The 17,193-nt window shown below is 44.1% G+C and overlaps 1 protein-coding gene across 2 annotated transcripts; it reads left to right on the top strand.

Moving 5' to 3' along the window:
• Positions 1-373: 373 nt before the first annotated feature.
• LOC146570318 (fibroblast growth factor receptor 1-A-like) lies at positions 374-14,097 on the top strand. 2 transcript variants are annotated; one of them, XM_085283298.1, is made up of 17 exons: positions 374-443; positions 573-701; positions 2,925-3,029; positions 3,108-3,280; positions 3,361-3,484; positions 3,627-3,817; positions 3,964-4,108; positions 4,190-4,392; positions 5,715-5,860; positions 6,192-6,313; positions 6,597-6,707; positions 6,810-7,000; positions 8,086-8,208; positions 8,292-8,362; positions 11,623-11,760; positions 12,172-12,277; positions 12,775-14,097. In XM_085283298.1, coding segments are annotated over exons 1-17 (2,175 nt in total). In that variant the 5' UTR covers positions 374-442; the 3' UTR covers positions 12,871-14,097. The 2 variants fall into 2 exon arrangements, with proteins under 2 accessions (XP_085139424.1, XP_085139425.1); XM_085283299.1 differs by having other exon boundaries at positions 4,190-4,380; positions 12,775-14,096.
• The last annotated feature ends 3,096 nt before the right edge of the window (positions 14,098-17,193 follow it).

Here is a 17,193-nt window from a genome sequence, read left to right as displayed (position 1 = left end):
GCACAGACCCGGAATTTAAACAAAGTTCCTAAATGTTGCGGAGCGTTGAGGTTGGAGCTTTAGAAAGTTTATTCATGACCACAATCATTGTATGCAGTTTGTGCTGTGTGAGTCACCTCGGAGGGGTCAAAGGTCATCAGCAGCCGTAGCCAAAACATGAATGATGCTGTAGTGCATGTGAGTGAGCTTCACTCATCTTCTTTTCACGTTTCATCACAGCTCGTTTGTTTTATTGACTTCCTGTTTTCATTTTACGATCGTACATTTAAACAAACTAAATGATATTAATGATAAAAAGTGTAAGTTTAAGTTGATGCACTGTTTTCTGTATTTTTAAACTTTTATAAGGTAGAAAAAAACTTTTAAAACTGGAACAAACCCTCCCTGTGGCAGCATTTTGCACATTTCGGATTCTTCTGCTCACCAATCATTCACATCATACAGTACGTATCCTTTTAACTTCAAACTGACAGATATCTGAAGCAGGCAGATTTCCATCCTCGGTGACCTGCACTAGTCTGACTCTCAGAGAAAGCAGGAAGTCTGACATTGTGTGTCTGTTGTCGCTGCAGTGTGTTCGGAGCACGTCGCTGTGTTGGACACGATGTCCTGCCCTCACTGCCTCCTGCTGGTTCTGCTAGTTCTGCTGGTTCACGACCCTCCGGCTCAGTCCAGGCCAGCCACAGAGGACACGCGCACAGGTGAGGAGCATCTGAGGTCTGAGGGTGGACACCATGACTGAAAGACGTATCTAAAGTCACTTTTCAGACACCTCCTACAGTTTAACCTGAGTTTGCTTCATTTAAACTAGAATTAAAGCCGTGTTTAATGTCCCAAACTCAGACACGTCAGTATAACTGACACCAGCGAGCAGCAGCAAATCCTCACAGTCAGACAGCTGGCTTTAGCATTTCAGTTTAACTGGATCCAGGATCCCAGCATGGAACGAGACGATGTAGCCTCCTGATGGAGGCTTGAAGCAGTTAGAGCCATTCATACATGTAAACACTGAGGCTGAGCTCTGAGCTGTGACAGCCCTGCTGTAAGACCCTGGTGTTTAAGGAAGATATTACTAAACTAACTAAAATTCAGTTGAAGATTTGTCAGAGAAGTGCATCTCTCTTCTTGGAGACTCTGAAGCAGGATATTTAATTTATGCATTTTATTAATTTATGAAACCAAACTGAAGCATGTGCAGGTGAATTTCTGCAGTGAAGTAAAGCGGGGTGTCTTCGGCATGGCTGCAGCTTCAGACGCTGTTAAATGTGGGAGTTATGATAAACACATAAACACTTTTCTGAAAAACTGAAATGAAAACAAAACGCTATAAACTCACAAATATTCCTTAACAGAGAATCTGAGACACAATAACTTGTTTCTTTTAATTGGCTTTTTTTAATGTCACTGTCACTGGCTTTTATTACTATTTTTAGCCTGAAGCAGAGGGCTGTGGTTATCTGAATAACCACAGTTCATGGTTAAAGCCTGGTGCTCAGCGTGGCGCTCTGATGATAAATCGGGTTCCTGGCAGCGCCGGTACGTTAGCCTCTTTTTAAGTGCTGCAGCGCTTGTTTGGGCCTCGCCCTCCTTTGTTTGAGGCTCGTTCACATCTGATCTTGACTGTGGTCGCGGTGTTTCTGTCTCCATGTTATATAAAAGCTCCTAAAAGTTTCCAATGAGAGAAGTTCTGTAAAAGGAAAGTGACTTTTCAAGGTTTGGTTGTTTGTGGCTGCAAGGCATCTGAAAACGTTTAGAGTGATTTTTTTCCTGGTGAGAGCGAGGACAGCGCTCAGACTGGCCCTGTGAGAACACATGAAGCGCTGTGCAGCACAAACACAACAAACACACTTGCCTCGGGTGGTGTGTGGGTGTGTGTGTGTTTGTGTGTATGTGGGTGGGTATGTGCCGGTCCAACCATCTGGACTCCAGCTGAGTGTTTGAATCTGTAGTTTCTTGTTTTGCTCGGCTCAGGTTGAAGCCACGCCTCCTTGTGGCAGACGCAGTAACAGAAAATGATCCTGAGCTGGTTTCTCGTAAACAGCGTCCCTCGAGCCCGGCCCTGTCTCACTGTTCTTCTCTGATGTCTTTACCAGGAGCTGTACTTTCAGAGCCACAGAGCCTCTTACACCATCAGTCTACAGCAGAAGGCCTTCCAGGCTCCTGATGCTGGTTTGGTTTTCTGTTTGTGACCGCTGGTCAGAGAATATGAAACAGCTGAGGATATTTCTTTGAAGTGTTTAAGCTGAAACTGTTCTGCTCACTTCCTGCTCCAGGTTTCATTCTCAGACTCTCCCAGAGCTGCTCTGCATGATTCACAGTTCATAATAATCCCTCTTTATCTGACCCTGGGCCTCGGTCCTCTGTCTGAAACCAGCTGCTGTAGGTTTGTCTTGTTGAAAACTGACCTCCTGATCTGGAACGAAAGTCTTCTAAAGCTGTTGCCCTGTTTACAGTTAGCAGTTTATTTCAGCCACATGTTAAATGTGCCCATTTCACAAGCTTATGTTTCCCATAAAATCTCACTGATTCATTTTGGCATTACACTTCATTACACTTCTTCTGGTATGAGCTTTTCCACAGAATCAAAGCATCAAGAGGGGCACCTCAGTGTCAACCATATATTTGATTTGTGTAACATACTGGGATATTTAAAATTAGAATGCTTTTATATAGTATATAGTTTCTGTTCTGTCTTGGAGCGTTGTGACATCACTGCTTCTGGGATTACTAAAGTGTTTTGATTCCGATTCATGTCTAAAAAGGGCGGATGTTAGTTTATTCTTCTGAATGTGGAATCAGAGCGTCTGATGTCCTCTGAGATGCTCTCAGTCATCTTCCTGTGATACACATCATGTGTGGTCATTGAGGTTAATGCAGAACTGTAAAAGCTGCATGTTTTAAACAAACTGCCTTTTATTTTAAAGCAGACGCAGTGAAATCCTCCGAAGACGAAGAAGATGACGAATCTTCGTCAGAGGAAAACAAGCTGTCCGACGAGCTGTCGACGAGCAGCGAGAAGCTGCAGCAGCGTAAGCTTCAAACTGCTCTCTCTCTCTCAGACAGGTGTTTGTAATCACGATGCTTACGTGGCTGTGTCTCCTCATTAGCGCTGGAGCCGCAGTGGGTGATGCCAGACAAGATGGAGAAGCTGCTTCACGCCGTTCCTGCAAGCACAACGGTGAAGTTTCGATGCCAAGCAATGGGAAATCCGCTTCCCTCCCTGCGCTGGTACAAGAACGGGAACGAGCTGAGGAAGGACCAACGAATCGGAGGCTACAAGGTGAGTTTGTGACATCAGAGGAAGCTTCAGAGTTAGTTTTCCTTTTCATCCCTTTGGTTTACCTGTGTTCTGTCCTTCAGATCAGAGACCACATGTGGAGTCTAATTATGGAGTCAGTGGTTCCTTCTGATAAAGGGAACTACACCTGTGTGGTGGAGAACGAATATGGAAGCCTGCGACACACTTACCAGCTGGATGTAGTCGGTAAGAGTGATGGTGAACATTTCAGGCACAGCTGAAGCTCTGTGAAACCCCATATTCCTCCAAACTGAACAAAAACACAGCAAATCATCATTCTTGTCCTCTTATTTTACCTCTCTCTTTATCTCCATCCTACCTGTTTCAGAGCGCTCTCCTCACAGGCCCATCCTGCAGGCCGGGCTGCCGGCCAACCAGACGGCAGTGGTTGGCAGCAACGTGGATTTTGTGTGCCGCGTCTTCAGCGACCCACAGCCTCACATCCAGTGGCTCAAACACATCGTCATCAACGGCAGCAAAGTGGGACCGGACGGACTGCCCTACGCTCGTGTTCTCAAAGTATGGAAAGCTGATATAAATGTAGTCAAACTTGTTCCCTTTATTCCCCGATCACACCTCAGGGGATACCTGTGTGCTGCCTGGATAGCAGCGCTTTACATCAACATGAATAATCCCAGGAGCGCCGCTCCCTTTGTCTCTCTTAGACTGCTAATATGAACACCACAGACAGAGAGATGGAGGTGCTGAATCTGAGGAGTGTAACTCTGGAAGACTCTGGAGAGTACACCTGCCTGGCCGCCAACTCCATTGGGGTGTCGCACCACTCTGCGTGGCTCACTGTGGTCGATGGTATGTGAAGGTTCGCAGGTTTGCCACGCACAGAAACGAGCTCAAATCTCTGTTAATGTTCCCGATGTGATCTCTCCTCAGACCCTCCGCCCTCCCCACTGACCTCGCAGGCGTACCTGGAGATCTTCATCTACTGCCTTGGGTTTTTCATCATCGTCGTCCTCACCGCCACAGCAGTCATCTGCAGGCTCTGCTGTGTGCCGAAGAAAAGTGACTTCAGCAACCAGCTGGTCGTGCAGAAATTAGCCAAGAGCATGCCTCTGAAGAGACAGGTGAGGAGACAGGTGAGGCGCCCTCGCTCTCTCCTTTTTAAGATGTGCTCTCAAACGCGCTGGAGAGGAAATTGCGTATCACAAATTTAGAAGATCATCATTTAGCCTGGAGAAATAGTTTGCTGCTCTGCAAAGCCAGAACATTTTACTATTTCATTGATTGAAGAAAATAAGAACAACCCCAGGTTTCTCTTCAGCACTGTAGCCAGGCTGACAAAAAAGTCAGAGCTCTGTTGAGCCAACCATCCCTTGAGTAAGTTAACTAGTAATGACTTCATGAACTTCTTCACAAATAGAATTTTAACTATTATAGATAAAATTATTCAGAATCATTTCACATTTCACGTTATCTACAGCTATTTTCACTACAATTGATATTTGTTTAGTATTGTTCTCCAGTTGATCTTTCTGTGTTAACTTCAGTAATTACTACCTCGAAACCATCAATGTGTCTTTTAGACTCCCTTCCATTCTTACTCTGGATGGCATTACCTTGGCAAATAAAAACTGTAATTCATTATTATCAGGATGTCCTAAAAACTCCCTGAAAAGACTTCAGTTGATCCCAAATGCTGCAGCAAGAGTACAGACAGGAACTAGAAAGAGAGAGCAGATTTCTCCTATATTTTCTTCTCTTCATTGGCTCCCTGTTAAATCCAGAATTCAAAATCCTGCTCCTCACGCTGTCACCGTTAATCTCGTTAGAATGATGCTAACGCCATAACTGCATTAACGCAGCAAATCTCTGTTAGCCCATGGCTGCACCATGATGCAGCCCCATGCATGGGGCGATCCGCGCTAACTCGCTAACGGAGATTTGCTGCATTAATGCGGTTATGGCGTTAGCATCATTCTAACGAGATTAACGCTGACAGCACTGCTTCAAACTTTCCTTTTTAATAAAGAATATAGTTAGGGCTGGATCACGTGACCGTGAATCCTCCCTTAGTTATGCTGCAATAGGTGTAGGCTGCTGGGGGATTCCCATGATGCACTGAGTGTTTCTTTACTCACATGTGTTTGTACCTCTCTGCATTGAATCATTAGTTATCATTCATCTTTGGCTCTCTTCTACAGCATGTCTTTGTCCCATCTTCCTCCCCAACTGTCTGCCCCTCCCTTAACCTGGTTCTGCTGGAGGTTTCTTCCTGTTAAAAGGAAGTTTTTCCTTCCCATTGTTGCCAAGCGCTTGCTCACAGGGGTCATAGGGTTATTTTTTTGTTTCCTTTGTATTGTTGTAAAGTCTTTACTTTACAACATAAAGCACCTTGAGGTTACTGTTGTTGTGATTTGGTGCTGTATAAATAAAATAGAATTGAATTCTGCGTCCACAGGTGTCAGTCGAGTCGTCGTCCTCACTGCAATCGGGGATGTGTTTGATGCGTCAGTCTCGTCTCTCCAGCGCGGCCACCACCGTCCTGGTGGGCGCGTCCCAGTACGAACTTCCCTACGACCCTGCGTGGGAGCTGCCTCGTGACCGGTAACCACGCCTTTTCTGCCCCTCGCCCCTCCCAATCTGCACCTGAGATTGCTGCAGCAATTGACATCAGGGAAAAGACTGCACTGTTATTTCTTCATCTGTTACATTCTAATGTAACCTGCCTGTCTCTGTGACCTTTGACCTATCACTAACACGACCAAACAACCAGCTTACAGACTGAGTTGGAGAGCTCACTGTCAGCTGCACAGCATGTTTCTGAAATTACGTCAGCCTCGTCTTCTCGGTCTGTTCTTAAGGTTTAAATATAATGAAAGTGAGCGTGAGATCAGCGTGCTCCTGTATCTGCTGACCGTTTGTTTGTCGTCCTCAGGCTGACTCTGGGGAAGCCTCTGGGCGAAGGCTGCTTCGGTCAGGTGGTTCTGGCCGAGGCCATCGGGATCGACAAAAACAAACCGACACGGGTCACCAAAGTCGCCGTGAAGATGCTCAAAGGTGAGAGAACTTGCAGGCAGCAGTTTAGGGTGAAAGATGCCCCCTGCAGCTGCCTCTTTGCAACCCACCTCCACCCTAGCTTCTCCATTCCAGCTTGTGTGTGTGCCCCTAATAAAATAAATGCAAATTACTTTATAAGGAAGTAAAGTTCTGACTGTGGTGGTGCTCAGTGAAGTCTCAGCAGAGCTCCAAATATAAATGTGGAAACTTGTGCAAGTGTGAGCTGCAGGGGGCATGACATTGAGGTTGTCGCTGAAAGATTACGTGTTGTTGCTACGTGCAGCCGATGCCACGGAGAAGGATCTGTCTGACCTCATCTCTGAAATGGAAATGATGAAGATGATCGGCAAACACAAGAACATCATTAACCTGGTGGGCGCCTGCACGCAGGACGGTGAGCACCGCCACGTCTGAGGTCTTTAAATTCCTGCCGTGTGAGTATTTGCTATTAATGCGTTTCTTTCATTCTCCTGGGGTTCGCCATGACCCGGAGCAGGTCCTCTCTATGTGGTGGTGGAGTACGCTGCGCAGGGTAATCTGAGGGAGTATCTGCGAGCTCGCCGGCCGGTCGGGGTGGAATACTGGAGCAGCTCCAGGCAGGCGTCACTGGGCAGCCTGGAGGTCAGGGAGCTGGTGTCGGCAGCGTACCAGGTGGCCCGAGGGATGGCATACCTCGCATCAAAGAAGGTCAGAGAGACTTTACATCATCAGGGCGCAGACTCTGCTCCTTTTCATGCTTGAACGATCTTGTGAACTCTGTGGGCATCGGTTTTCTTTTGCCAGTAAACACAGAGCGTCTGACGAGAAATCTGACACACGCAGTGCAGAAATATACTCACAGCCACTTTATTAGGTACACCCATCTCCATACTTTTATGCCTGGACTCTGCTGCTCAGAAGAATCGTGCTTCAGTTTAATTCCATTTCATTTAAGTAGCACCAAGCACAGTAACAGGTGCCTCCAGGTGTTTTATATTGAGAGATAAAGACCCTACAATTATAACTGATCATCATTTTTTTGTCTTGTGCTGGGTCTTGGTGCAAACTTACTAAAAATATGGAGCTGGATGAACAGAAGGGGTCTTGTGGGATTATAATATTATTTTATGCCATGTTAGACCCCTAATTAAAGATTGTGAATTATTATGTAGTTTTAGTTTGCATTATTCTCCTGAATTAGAAGAAGGTGGTAACTATTACATTTGTTAAACTGATTTGCATTACATTAGACTGCTGATTTATTGTGAATGAATGATATTGTTTTATGATGCATTATACTGCTGAGTTATAAGAAATACTGTTCGCAGAAAGTCATCGCCTTATTTGTCTGATTAGAAGAGAACAGAACATACTGGAGTTTTCTGCCCCATCTCAGCAGGAGCAGATAAACAGGGAGCCAAGGTCGTAGCTTAGGCGCTGTGTGAGAGAAAGAATGTGAATGTTTAGGCTTTTATGATTAGGTGGGGGCCAATAGAGGCTATAAGAGTTTGATCAATGCTCCACCATTTTGGGATCTGATGCTGTCTGCGTACGGTGTCCATCTCCCACACGTGTGATCATTAAATCATCGTTTGACTCAACCCGGCCGGACCAGTGTTGTTATTTTGGTTTTCCTCTTGTATCCATCCCCAATATTTGAATCCGTAACAGTCTCCAGCCTTTATTCTTTAAGAATAAAAGGGGGAGGGGGGTAGCTGTGTTGTGAGTGCATTGGGTTGTCGGTTGAATTCTCGGTGTCATGATGTAAAGGCTGACCCTCCCCTGTGCTTCAGTGCATTCACAGAGACTTGGCGGCCCGGAACGTTCTAGTCACCGAAGACAGCGTAATGAAGATCGCCGACTTCGGTCTGGCTCGAGACATCCACCACATCGACTACTACAAGAAGACCACCAATGTAAGTTGGACAGACTTTTATTTTGGCGGGGTGAAAGCCAAAGGTGACAGGGTGCTGATCTTTGGGTTTGATTGTGTCCGCAGGGTCGGTTGCCAGTGAAGTGGATGGCGCCGGAAGCTTTGTTTGACCGAATCTACACACACCAGAGTGACGTGTGAGTCCTCTGAAGCCTACCGAGCATTTGAACCAAGACTTCCTCTTCCTGTGATTTTACAGCATTTTACGGCTTCCTGTTTTTTGAGCTCATCACATCATGTGTGTTTTTAAAATAATTTACACTGGTAGGGAGAAGCAGTCTCAGCAGAGATGCCTAGACCCCGTTCTGTCTTCCTCCTCCTCCCCAGTAGTGCTATGTGATACAAAGTAAATACAGGGCTAATATTACTGATGCCGATATATTTAACTTATAGAGGCAGCTGATGTCGGGGAGCGCGGTGCGTACTGATTTATGACAAACCATCATCAGTTTGCGAAAAGATCATTAAATCACTGTGACTTTTACTTTCAAACTAAGAAGTTAACACAGTAAAACAGACCTTCTGGCTTTTATTTTGAAACTGAGCTGAATGTAGAGGTGTCTATCTCAGCGTCTGTAGTTTAACTGTGCTGCAGGCTGGAAACAAAGCGGACAGTCAGCACAGACGTGTTTCATAGCTCATGTTTGGAGTGTGTGTGTGTGTGTGTGTGTGTGTATGTATATATATGTGTATATATATATATATATATATATAATTATTTAAAAAATGATTTAACACACTTCAGTGAGCTGAAAATATGCTGCTACAGTAACAGCTACAGTAGCTCACAAAAGTGAGTACACCCCTTAAATTTGTTGAAATATTTTATTGTATCTTTTCATGGGACAACATTAAAGATATGACACAATGTAAAGTAGTTAGTGTGCAGCTTGTATAACGGTGTAAATTTGCTGTAATCTCAAAATAACTCAACACACAGCCATTAATGTCTAAACCGCTAGTAACAAAAGTGAGTACAGCCCTAGGTGAAAATGTCCAAACTGGGGCCAAAGTGTCAATTTTTTGTGTAACTATCATTATTTTCCAACACTGCCTTAACTCTGTTGGTCATGGAGTTCACTAGAGCTTCACAGGGTGCTGCTACAATCCTCTTCCACTCCTCCATCATGGAGGTGGTGGATGTTAGAGACCTTGTGCTCCTCCACCTTCCATTTGAGGATGCCCCACAGATGCTCAATAGGGTTTAAGTCTGGAGACATGCTTGGCCAGTCAAGTACCTTTACCCTCAGTTTATTTAGCCAGCCACTGGTCTTTTTGGAGGTGTGTTTGTGGTTGTTGTCATGTTGGAATCCTTCCTGTGGCCCAGTTTCTGAAGGGGATCGTGCTCTGCTTTAGTAAGTTACATGTTGGCATTCATGGTTCCCTCAATTAACTGTAGCTCCTCAGTGCCAGCAGCACTCATGCAGCCCCAAACAATGACAATCCCACCAACATGCTTGACTGTAGGTAAGACACCCTTGTCTTTGTACTCCTCACCTGGTTGCCGCCACACATCCCTGACTCCATCTGAACCAAATAAGTTTATCTTGGTCTTATCAGACCACAGGTAATCCATGTTCTTAGTCTGCTTGTCTTCAGCAAAGTGTTTGCAAACCTTCTTGTGCATTATCTTTAGAAGAGGCTTCCTTCTGGGACAACAGCCATTTGATGCAGTGTGTGCCGTATGGTCTGAGCACTGACAGGCTGACCCTCCGCGCCTTCAACCTCTGCAGCAATGCTGTCAGCATTCACACATCTATTTTTAAAAGACAACCTCTGGATATGACGCAGGGCACGTGCACTCAACTTCTTTGTTCGACCATGGAGAGGTTTGTTTTGACTGGAACCTGTCCTGTTAGACTGCCATATGGTCTTGGCCACCATGCTGCAGCTCAGTTTCAGGATGTTGTCAATATTCTTATAGCCTAGGCCATCTTTATGTAGAATAACAATCCTTTTTTTCAGATCCTCAGAGAATTCTTTGGCCTGATGTGCCATGTTAGACTTCCAGTGACCAGTATGAGAGAGTGTGAGAGCAATAACACCAAATTCAAGACACCTTCCAATTTGCACCTGAGACCTTGTAACTCTAACAAGTCACATGACACCAGGGAGGGAAAATGGCAAATTAAGCACAATTTAGACATTTTCACTTAAGGCTGTACTCACTTTTGTTGCCAGCGGTTTAGGCAATAATGGCTGTATGTTGAGTTATTTTGAGGGGACAGCAAATTGACACTGTAGTACAAGCTGCACACTGACTACTTTACATTGTATCAAAGTGTCATATCTCCTATGAAAAGATACAATAAAACAGGAAAATGTGAGGGGTGTACTCACTTTTGTGAGATATAGTATAATGGCCAAAAACACTTTAACATTAGCTGATGCTGACTCTCAACTCTCAGTCATGACTGATGTCATGACTGAAACATCACTTTCACCTCTGTGTGAGCCACTTGGATATTCTTTGTCTGTCTGAAGTACTGTGACCTCTGACCTTTGTGCCGGGTGTGTGTGAGGGGTTTCCTTCCAGCAGCATCGTGTTTGCAGTGTTTTCATGTACAGCTGTGAAGTAGCTCTACACGCACTGCAGCCTGCACAGCTCTGCTCAGTGCTGCTCATGTGACCGCAGGGCGACTAATCACAGCAGAGCAGGGAGGTGGCTGCAGACATGCCTGTTGTCTGATGAATGGGTACAACACTGAACAAACTTAAGTACTGATCTGATGCCAATACCTGTGTTGCCACCGATACTGTCGATACTTGGTCAGTCCGCCCGCCTCTACAGCCCGGCGTGTCCTGGGTCTGCACTGGGGTCTCCTCCGATTAGACCAGAAACTCATCATGAGGAGGCGTCCTGTTCAGATGCTGAACCTGCCTCCTTTTTATGTGGAGGAGCAAATCTGCTCTGAGCTCCTCCTGAACTCCCGTCCCTGGAGCCCCTCTGGAAGCTCATTCCCACGCTCGTGCTCACGGGTGAGGGCAGGAACGTAGAACGAGCTGTAAATCTGCAACTTTGCTCTCAAAGCTCGACACAAATGTCTGTCAATCACCCGCTTTGCTCTCCTCCGACTCGTGAAACTCATCCCAGCCTGGAGTGGACCTCCACCCCAGCAGAAGGTGATGTTAAAGCAGCAAGTAGCTGTTTGACAGCTCCGATCTATGGAGTGTGAAATTAGATGTTGGTGCTAAAGATCATGGGTTAATGTTTACATGTTTGATGGTTCAGATGTTGTCTTCAGCTGAAGCAGAGAGATAGAAATGGTGATATAGAGGAATAGAGAAATAGCTATTTAATATTTCAATTATTAATAAATGAGGATTTTTATGAGTTATTTTCATGTGACAGTTGGGAGAAAATTACAGAGCTGCTCGTTTATCTCTGTGTTCACAGCTGGTCGTTCGGGGTCCTGCTGTGGGAGATCTTCACCCTCGGGGGGTCTCCGTACCCCGGCGTCCCTGTCGAGGAGCTCTTCAAGCTGCTGAAGGAGGGACACCGCATGGAGAAACCATCGGCGTGCCCTCAGGAGCTGTGAGTATATCATCACATCAAACACTTCAGTCTGACACTTAAGCAGAGGAGCCGGTCATTCCTGGAAAACTCAGCAGAAGAGACAGCTTCATTAAATGCCAATATCTGAAAACATGAGACCTGGAGGATGAGCCGACTTTAAAAATCCAACATTTACCACTTTTATGCTCTAAATTCACTTGAAACTAGTCAAACAAGTATCTCCAGACAGCTGCAGCTAACAAACCTTCTGCCAAATCTGAAGGTCGCTTGTGTAGTCGCACGTGACTTCATGTAAATAAGGAAACACAAAGTCAGAGACACAGCTGCAAACATCTGTGATCAAAAGAGGATATTTTGTTTTATTTGGTATTGTGTTCGTTGATGTGTTGATCCGACCTGCGCAGTAAAGCGTGTGTTGCATGGTCTCAGGTATCTGATGATGCGGGACTGCTGGCATGCCGTCCCGTCCCGCAGGCCGACCTTCCAGCAGCTGGTCGAGGATTTGGATCGAACTGTCTCCATCATGGCCAACCAGGTGACTTGTCGTTTCTTTGTTAAGGAGTAAAACCTGCAAATGTCCTCCACTTCAGCAGTTTCTCTTCAGTTGGTCCCTCTCGTTCCTCTTTAAACATTTAACTGATGGGTGGAGCACTCGCTAACCATCAGGAAGACTGAGACAGATATTTTATTATTTCTGTAAATTTAAAGTTATCTGTGAGCTCCTGTGAAATTTATACCACAGTCTGTGTTGGTTTCCTCTCATCTTAGTTGCAGTTGGCTAACGCAGAGCTGTGTGACTGCCTCAGTGCTGAAGCCTCTGCTGGACATCAGAGGAACTGCAGCTTTGCTTTGAACTTTCAAAAACGTCATGATTGTATTCATTTATTTGAAGCGGCGTGGGTCTCTTGGCGAGAGAGCATTGATGTGACGTTGAACAAAGAAAAGTTAGAAGCGAGTTTTGGTGTCATGTGACAGAGCTAAAGTCTCCAGAGCTTCCACTTCCTGTTCTAACGTGTGATTCTGCCTCTGCAGGAGTACCTGGACCTGGCCGTCCCTCTGATCCAGTACACTCCGGTCCAGTACTCCCCGGTCAGCGCCTCCTCAGCTTACTCCTCCATCTCCACATAATCCTCCCGGGAGCCATTCTCCTTCCTGAATCATCTTCCTCCCATTTCCTGCACGGCGGTGGTGGCCCTGGGACGAGCTGCTTGGCTGCGGCCTGATGTGAAGAACAGCTGGACTGAGCTGAGATCAGGAAACGGCACGGACTGACGAGATGTCCTCAGTGTGAATATTGTACATAAAGTTTGTCTCATCTGAGAAACGGGACATGAAAGGGTCAAGGTGGGAGCGAGAGTCTGTATAAATGTATAAATGTGTAAAACTCAAATCTCCCTGATGCTCCTGAATGCCTCGTTTATGGATTTTCTTTCTTGGATCTGTAAAATAACTGATTAACATATTAAAATACCAGAGTTTTTAATGCTTTGTGAATTAAATGTGAGTTATTCTTTAGAATAACTTCATGAGCAGCTGTTTGTTTCCTCAGAAAGTGAAACGATGAGTCTAAGGAAGCACGGACATTAGAAAATGTCTCTGATGATTGATTTTTTTTTTTCTAGTCTTTGTTTTTCGTCATAATAACTAAGGTCAGCTTTAGTTTGAGCTGTAATAACTTTGATCACATCATCCTGGTGCAGACGAGAGGATCGGTTGCAAGCGCGTTCATAAATGGTTTCTTATAAAGTTCTGTCTGAATATATATTTGAATGATATTGGGTTTGAGATGGTGTGGCGCAGAAGGACGGCCTCAGAAGTGGAGGCCCCATTGATGAGGAGAGTCTTCATCATGGCTCACACAAACATGGTGTTTTGCTCCCACAGAGAGGAAACCTGATGGTGTTTCAGGTGCTTGTCTGTCTGCTTCAGCCTGTCTTTCCTGTTTCCTGCGCTAATACCATCAGTTTCCCCCCAGGCTTCCATGAATGTCTAAATCCTCTCCAGAGGGAGCTCTGCTGGTAAGATGTGATGATCGCAGCACAGGAAACATTTCAGAGTCAGTTATTCACATTTGTGCTCAGCTTAGCTTAGCTTAGCATAACTGATCAGCAGGTAAAAAAGTAAGAGGAAATCTCATCTCAACAGGTCTATTTTATTTTTGTGGGACTAAAGTTATCTGTAATTCATAAACAGCTATTGCAATATTCTTGCACTTCCTCCGGTGTCCAGCAGAAACCACTCAGTGCTGCACTGAGTGGTTTCCATACACTCCCATGTTAAACCTTTACAGTACAAATAAACAGGTTTACACATTTACACTTTTACAATACACAAACTGCTTGGTCTCTGTTGATCATTTTTAAATAATTTCCTCTTCATGGGGAGTTTGCATTGTTAGGGGCGTGGCCTTTTTGACTGATGGGTGGATGGTGACACAGCCGGCTGTAGCTGCTAGCTGTCTGCTAACTTCACCTGAACTGGACCATGTTTGTGCTGTTGGAGCATTTTTAATGACATCATCTGATCAATAATATGGCAGCTGTGAGGTTACTGTACTAACAGACTGTCCAAGAAGGTGGAACCCCAGGTTTGCTGAGTAACATCTGAGGATTTTGATTGGATGTCACACTGATTAGCAGGTATTTATGTGTGTGTCATACACCTGTACAGTCTGTGGATTCAGTTTGTGTATGAAGATGAAAAGAGGTGGTGAACTTATAAAAGTGATCCTTTTCTTTGATCAGATGAGGAGATGGTCATGGTCATGCTTAAAGAGCTTATCTCAGGTGTGTGTAAGTGTGTCAATGATGGTGAGGTTACAAATACTGGGCTAAGATGAAGGTGGTGTAGGGTTTGCTTTAGTAAAGGCAACATTAGATCCTCTAATCATGCTTCAGTTTGTTCTTCATGTTCTGTATCATTGATCTGATCTTGCAACGTTAAATATAACAGAGTAAAACTCTGACCTTAAACTTCATTCACCTCACCTGTTCTCTTGGGGTCTAACCCTCTCGTTTCACTTGTGCAGAGGCAGAAACTTCGGTAAAAACAGAGCGCTCTGTTTCTGGTTCCAGGAAAAGCCTGATGGAGGCTAATCATCCAGACTAGTGAGCTGAAGACCCATCGTTACCTTCAGTGACAGATGGCTGAGGGTTGCTCACATTACACCTACAGGAGTGTGGATGTGACTCTGGGTTACCTGTGAACGAAGGTTCTTTCATGTGGTGTCAGAAAAATCAGGAAAACCAACATTTCACTGAAAAACAGTGATGAAGGACACCATAAACCATAAAGAGCAAAACATTCTCTGTGATTCAGAGTTTAACTGTATCTTCAACAGATGAAGATTTGATCGGCACCAGCCCTGTGGGCTTAGCAGGCCACAAAGTACAGCTTTGATATCGATATCCATCTTACTAATTTCAGTTTTTACAGAACAAATCTATGGGCAGAAATCTGTGCCATCAGAAACTGAATTTGAATAAGTTCAATTTGAATTTGAATTGCTCAGATTGAATCTGAATTGTAACTTGAATAAATGCTTTTGAAAACTGAATTTGAATTAGTCTAATTTGAAATTGAATTTATGGTTTGAAAATGATCATCACTAAATTGAAATTGAATTTATATTTTGAAAATGAATTGATTTGCTTTGAAACTGCATTTTATCCTTTAAAAATTCAGCTCTCGAATAATTTCAGTTTCAGTTCAATTCAATTTCAGTTCCAAAATTCAGTTTTTTGGAACTTACATCCGGTTCCGGTTCAAGCGCAGATTAATAGAACTACGTTTTACTAGCGGACCGAAAGTGTTACCGACGGGAATCTACAGCGTCTTGAGCTGAATTAAGACTTCAGAAGTCATTCGTCATGTCGAATGACCAGCGGATAAACTCTCAGGTTGGTAATAAATGTATTACATGTATAAGAACAAGCGTCATGTTAACAAAAGATAGCCGTACAGTAACTTATGCTTATTGTAGCTGTTAGCTAAAAACGCTAATTTAGCGTAGTTTGCCCTGAATTCAGCTTTGACAAACAAATATGATCGACTGTTTCTAGTAGAATTCCAAAGTTGTCATCTTGGACCCTCTCAGAGTACCCCCTCTGTATGCTTGCAGAGACCCCTACAGTAGGGAAACATGCAAAACGGTGTCCAAACCTTTGTGTTTTAGCTTTATTTATGTCTTACACAGCATCCCAACTCTTTAGCTGACTTAATAACTTTAGCTAAAGTGAATAGTTAGTCTAATTCATTAGTGCAGCATTACTGGATCACCTCTGTTTGAAGTGATATAATATGATATACAACTATCACTGTGTTTAACTACCATAATAATTCTTAGGGTACTGAGTGCATGCTTAATTAGATTTTTTTTTTTTTTTTTTTAAAGCATGCTGCTCCATTACTATGTTTGACAGGCTGAAGTTGTCGGGTCACCTCCTAAATCGACCATCTTTTACAGGTGTTTTGTGCCAGAAATGGAGTGTCCACTGAAGACTGAAGATACTGAATCTCTACGCCTTGCCATTGATCCCTCTTGTGCCTTCATCTAGACAAGAGACATTAACTTAACCACTCTCACATGCTCTGTACCTACATCACCTTCCCTGACAGTCGTAGCTTGGCTCATCTGAGGGTGAAATTATAAGAATGTGTTATTTTGCAAAGTGCTCTCTAGTGTTCCTAAATAAAATATGGCATTGACGTCATTTCTTTTGAATTAATCCCTTCTTCTGAAATATAAGAACCTCTTCTGGTTTTAATGGCACTTTGGATTTCCTGACTTTCTGTTCCACTTCCAAACCCAAATAGATGCTGACAAGCTGACACAGTAACATGGAAGAGGGAAAGACGTTGGAAAGGACTACTACAAATAAACCTAATGCCTAACAATGAAAAGTGTAAAATAAGAACAACAACAATAATAATAAAGATAAAAGATGAAGTAACAAGTTTTTAGTTTTGTTTATTCCAAATGATCATCCAGATGTCTGTGACATGTGATGACAAACACCATAATGGAAGGCTTTAGTCATCACATGCTTAAACTCATCATATATTTTTGCATATGCTGAACAGGCAGTCAGACATGCTGTAACTGTGGGGTAGAAAACAGCATGAACACCATACGGCAGGGGTCTCAAACTCCAGTCCTCGAGGGCATGGAAAAGTTGCATGACTCCAGTCCACCCTTGAGGACTGGAGTTTGAGACCCCTGTCATATGGAATATGACAGGTGTGGTTGAACTGCATGAAGACTCTGAAGTTTCTCTTCTCTTCTGGCAGGACAGGAATGTGGCCTTGTCCTGTGAGCCACTGTAAGGATGTACTTAGAGTAGAACTGGACTGTCACCGGCCTCAGGCTCTTCACCCTTTTCAAAGACAAAGCAGTCATTTAGATAAAATATTAGATATTGTTTACCTGTAAATGCACAAAGTAAATTTAGA

This window comes from Mchenga conophoros, linkage group LG7 (genome assembly GCF_057382185.1).
Source record: "Mchenga conophoros isolate Kocher_MC1m ecotype Shallow Benthic linkage group LG7, M_conophoros_male_GT1.1, whole genome shotgun sequence".
Taxonomy (NCBI): domain Eukaryota; kingdom Metazoa; phylum Chordata; class Actinopteri; order Cichliformes; family Cichlidae; genus Mchenga; species Mchenga conophoros.
The sequence above is the reverse complement of the archived record's forward strand: the minus strand, read 5'-3'. Positions and strand labels throughout refer to the sequence as shown.